This window comes from Octopus bimaculoides, chromosome 17, assembly GCF_001194135.2.
Source record: "Octopus bimaculoides isolate UCB-OBI-ISO-001 chromosome 17, ASM119413v2, whole genome shotgun sequence".
NCBI classification, from domain to species: Eukaryota; Metazoa; Mollusca; class Cephalopoda; order Octopoda; family Octopodidae; genus Octopus; species Octopus bimaculoides.
Window position 1 is genome coordinate 91,665 of NC_068997.1, and position 5,431 is coordinate 97,095.

Genomic DNA, 5,431 nt, shown 5'->3' on the forward strand with positions numbered 1-5,431 from the left:
TTATTATTATTATTATTTATTTATTATTATTATTATTATTTTTAATTTTTCCCACAACGGCGGCTTCGGGCAGGTGGAGAATAGTCGATTATATTGACCCCTTTGTTCAACTGGTACTTATGTTTTAGACCCCGAAAGGATGAAAGGCAAAGTCAACTTCGGCGGAATTTGAACTCACACACTCATACATACAAATATCTGTCATTCTCTTCCAAATATGATCGACAGACAAACATTTATTCCTTACAAACTGAATTTTTTTAATATCTTTCTTAAAACGCATTTACTTACTACCATATATAGACACAGAATACACATTAATACATACATACATACAAATACCTGTCATTTTTTTTATTTAGTGTGTGTGTGTCTTGCCCATCTTAATATATAATGCTGAAGTTCTGTACTTACTAATATTTTTTTATTTAGTGTGTATGTGTGTGTGTGTTGCCCATATATATATACACTTAAGACTTAGTTGTGGGTTGATCTGCACAGGTCATTATTATTATTATTCAGATTAACACCCACACGATTTTCACTAGGGTGTTAGGGTTACGGTTTTTGGGTCAGGGTTATGGTTTTAGGGTTACGATGAGGGTTAGTCTTACGGTTACGGTTTTAGGGTTAGGGTTATGTAATCGTGCGGGTGTTAATCTGAAAAATCACCGAAATGTGAAAACTACCGACCCTCCCATCTGTTATAACTTTTGTTGTTCTGTTGAATATGTACATAGATTATGCATCCAAACAAGAGAGCTTGCTGGGGAAAGAAACCAACCGGTTTAAAAAGACAGCAATAGACTGCAGCAATTCACCACATTCCAGAAGTTACTTTGAACATAATGCAAAACGGTGCATCATCATCTACTGCCCAATCTGATAGAATTCTGGCAGAACTGTGTAGCAACAGATCGCCAGCAATTGCTTCATCGGAAATTGCCGTCCTACCTCCTGCGAAAAGGAATTACCCTGCTATGTATAATCAAGGCAGCGCAAAAAGTTGTTTTGCACAAGCATTTGTATAGCCAATTAGACGGATGAAATTTACGTACACTTAATAATGTTACGCAAAACAGCCTTCAGACTTTCCCTATTAATTTCGTCTTTTGAATTATGAACATATTTACATCATAAGGGTTTTTTCATTGTAAGGCTTTCTTTTTTAGTTGATTTTCACCTAGCAAGACTTATCGTAGATGGCGTAATAAGTCACACCCGGACAACGTCGGGTTATACTGCTAGTACAGAATAAAAGAAGAATAAGATCCACCTTTTCTATTGTCAATACAAGCACACACGACAGCAACTATAAGTTGATGTTTGAGGTACAACATTTCAGTCATCACATGTCAAACTACTGCACAACTTGCTGTGTCCTTCCATCCATTCAAACAGTACTGTAGTAGTCTCTTCTCTCAGTTTGTGAATTGTATGTCACTTTCACCTAAATCTACTTATGACAATCACCCCTTATTCTATAATTAAAATGCTAACTTTCTACCCATAATTTGACCATCATTCTTATGTAGAACCACATTTCTTTCACAATATTACACTTTCCAAGTTTTTACTTTCAACTGTTAACATGTCACCTTGTTATCTCTAACTGTTTGACTGTGATTCTGAATGAACACAACAACTCCTTTGTTTAACAAATATGTAAAATATTAGTTCGGTTACTTACTTTCATTAACTGGTAAACTGTGATATCATATTGGCAAACTTTCTTCACTGAAGTTGGAAATAAGGCATCATGTAGCCGAGGGTAGTGAAGTAGGCTATCTTCAAGAAGATTCATGTCGATTCCTTGGAATATATCAGGAACAGTGGAGCTGGCAGTCATCTGAAAAATGTTATTACAGAGAACAAAGTGCATATAGAATTAGATTCCCTTCAACGTATAAAGACGATAAACGTCACCCTTTCAAAGCCTAGCCAGGCTCATGGGCCTGGTTTCCCGGTTTCTATGGCGTATGTGCTTCCCCCAGCTGGACAGGATGCCAGTCCATCGCAGTGTTACTCAAGAAACAGGAAGAAAGAGTGAGAGAAAGTTGGGGCGAAAGAGTACAACAGTTATCTCTGAGACGAGCAAAAGGACAGTGTCTAAGGCCCTCTTGCAGACCATCTCGAGCACAAATGGCATCAACCACATTATTACAGATAATGACTTTAATGGTCATGTTGGCTAGCACAATGATTGCTGTTGCAGCATACATGGAGGCTACGGAAATAGTACATGAAATGTCAATTGATCAAGGCTCTAAGAATTTTTTGTGATGCAAAATGATCTAACCATCTGTAACACTAACTTCAGAAAAAAACTAACCAATCATTTGATCACCTTCTAATCAGGCAAATACACAAGTCAGATACTTTTAATAGCCATGAGGAAATGGAGTAGACAAATGATTGCAACTAGAATGTCTTCCCCAAGATAAATGTACCATCCCACATGGAATAGTGATTAGTGAGTTCAGAGTAACAGCTCAAAGACACAAGTCCACCTGGAAGAGGAAAGTGCAGAAACTGAAAGAACCCTTTGATAAGCTTAAGTTCAGAGAGGTCTTGGTGATACATATGGTAAGAAAGATTGGATGGAAACCACTAATATAGAAGACAGCAGTGCACTAATCATCACCAATCTTGAAAAAGGTTCGGAAATGTTACTACAAGAAATTATTGAACAAGAAGAATGTATGAGAGAAGAAAGGGCAATCCCAAATAGATCCCACAGAGAAACCAGTTACTGAAGTTGACAGTTATATAGTCAAAAGTTCAGATGCAGACTTGAAAACAGGGAAAGCAGCAAGATCATTGGATATGTCAATGAGACGCTGGAATTATTTGGTGATGTAAGGCTCAACCTTGTCACTCACATAGTCAACTAGGGAGTACAGAAAGGTGTCAAATCCAATAATTGCTAAAAAAGGCTGATCTCAAGAGGCTTCATCTATCATATGCTGAATGTCTTGCTTCCCTGGGCATGGACACATTAAAGCTCTGACGTCTGGCAACTGATTTGGTAGACTCCCACAAGATCATCCAACACCTTTCCAACAACAACCTTGGGCACCTTTTTGAATGTGTACATGTGTCATATGTGTGTATATGTATTGTGGTTCTGTGAGACGTATGTACCTATGGTTGTGTATTGCTGTGTATGTATTTGTAGACGTTTGTGTACTTGCATGTGTGTGAGTATCTGCATAGGATTAGATAAGAGAGAACACATACATACACAAAAGGAAAGAGAGAGAGAGAGAATGGGAGGGGGAGGAGAGAGAAAGAGAAAGAGAAGGGGAGGGGTATCTGAAAGGAAGACAAGGTTTTACATCAGACCATCTTGGAATGCTGCAACTCCTTCAGCATCAAATCTCCTATAGTCAAGCATCAACATTGCTGGACTGACCACCATTTCATCAGGATGTGCCCCTTCCATCAAGATAAGCACCAAACAAGGCATGCTGCAGCTAGATTGTCCCCAACATCCATCTCATCGGTTCCTTGTCTCACCTGTGGAAAATTCTGCTGCTTGGCTTTTGGTCTCCACTCGCATTAGTGTGTTCACCAACTGCATTTGGCACCAACTTGAAGGAATGTTGTCATCTTCAGGCTGACAGGATCTTCAAGCTAAGCCATCTCTTCTCTCGCCACTATGACCCTATAATTCTCCTTCAATGATCCTATCTAAATCCTCATCAACTTCATCTATTTTTGCTTTTACATGTTACCTTTCCTTCACACTTTCCAGTTATACTCACATTTATATTGTAGGATAGCCCACATTAGATTTGCTAGAACAGATCTGTTCCCACACACACTGATATATATATATATATATATATATATATATATATATATATATACAAATTAAGTATAAGTTTATTAATCATGTTAATTGCGTAAAATCCTGAAGAAGGCAGGAATGCACATATTTCCCTTATAGGTACATGAAATTTGTATAAAACATTTTTAAGATAATTGATATGGTAAAAAAAAAATTATATAATAAAGAAAGCCATACTGAGGTTAACAGGTCATTGCCATAAAGAATAGTTGCTAAGGCAGCTAAAACATGACCTTCTTGGATGAGGTCAGTAACTGATGGTTCCTTCAAGTTCCAAACAACTGCAGCATTGGACAAGCTAGCTTCATAAATGGGGCTGGTGTCTGCCAAACAAGAAAAATCATTAGAATTAGTTAAATAATGATCTACATACAACTTAAACATGTGCATAATAGTGTACCAACATACACTTCATTTTGTGAAGTATAGAAATGGAGATTAATGATTTAGGAAAAGGATATCTCTAAAATATTTATAGCTGGTCTTTCTTTCATTTTCCAAAGCAATTTTACAACTATCTGCATACGATCCCTCGATATTTTTCTCCTGTCTACCTAAGAGAGCAATTCAAATTAAGCACAACAGAAATCTCGCTTTCTTTCTGTTAGTTATAATCATGTTTCTAACATGACATATTTGAAAGAAAAGCTATTCCATATTTATATGTAGCGTGTGCATGTGTGTATGTGTGTGTGCACACATGCATGCTCATGTGTGTGATGAGAAATCATTTAATGCCCTTGTGAAAGACAAAAGTGTCACAACTTTTCCTATATGTTAGAAGAACCATAATATCTAATGCATAAATTATATACTGAAGCAATTAACTTGTAGTAACGCCGTGCGCATGCGTGTTCTCACGCATGCGTGGAATTAAACAACCAAGCGTTCCCGCTTCTATTCTAGCTCTTTCTCGGCCGGCCGGCCATGAGCATGGACGTGTCAAGCAGTGTCTCCAACATTCCAACTCTGGAGAGTCTCTTTACGTGTTTAGCTGTCTCTCTCCATCTTTCAGACTTACGCTCGACAGCTCGCTTACATCTACATAACAACGTCCCAACAACAAAGCTCACACACACAGAAGCTGTAACAACAAACAAGAGCTAAAGATGTATATATTTACCACCTGAATAAATGTTGTTTAAGTTGATAGTCTGGAATTCAGCGTTCCGTTATATTCGTAATTTTATATAGGAAAATCAGGACTACATCTAATGATGTATAACCAAGTTTCCTATAAAGTGGTGACCCCGACGTGATTCGAACACGCAGCCCGCTGAGCTGCAATAACCCACTTTCTACTCAAGTGGTGACCCCGACGAAGAAACAAACGCAGCATGGACTCTGGACTACCAACTTATAACTGGTGAACCCGACTAAAGAACAAATGCGACCATGGAGACTGAACTACTAACCAGCATCATCGTCATGACCAACACGATTCTACGATTACTACGCCACCAACATCTCCAACCATAGTCAACACGACTTACTACGTATTACCAACATCAACAAGCGCGGTTTTTATCTCGCCTCTGTTAGAGTGGGTGTTTCCACTCACGATAAACAGACAAGAAT

The 5,431-nt window shown here is 38.1% G+C and overlaps 1 protein-coding gene across 2 annotated transcripts in view; it reads right to left on the reverse strand.

The window, feature by feature from the left end:
- The window catches only part of LOC106869329 (spatacsin), a 110,830-nt gene that overhangs the window by 83,428 nt on the left and 21,971 nt on the right, over positions 1–5,431 (reverse strand). For both annotated transcript variants that reach the window (XM_052974099.1, XM_014915038.1), the window contains exons 14-15: positions 4,031–4,176; positions 1,691–1,849 (exon numbers count right to left, since the gene is read on the reverse strand). In XM_052974099.1, the coding sequence (XP_052830059.1) occupies positions 1,691–1,849; positions 4,031–4,176 (305 nt within the window). The remainder of the gene's footprint in view (positions 1–1,690; positions 1,850–4,030; positions 4,177–5,431) is intronic.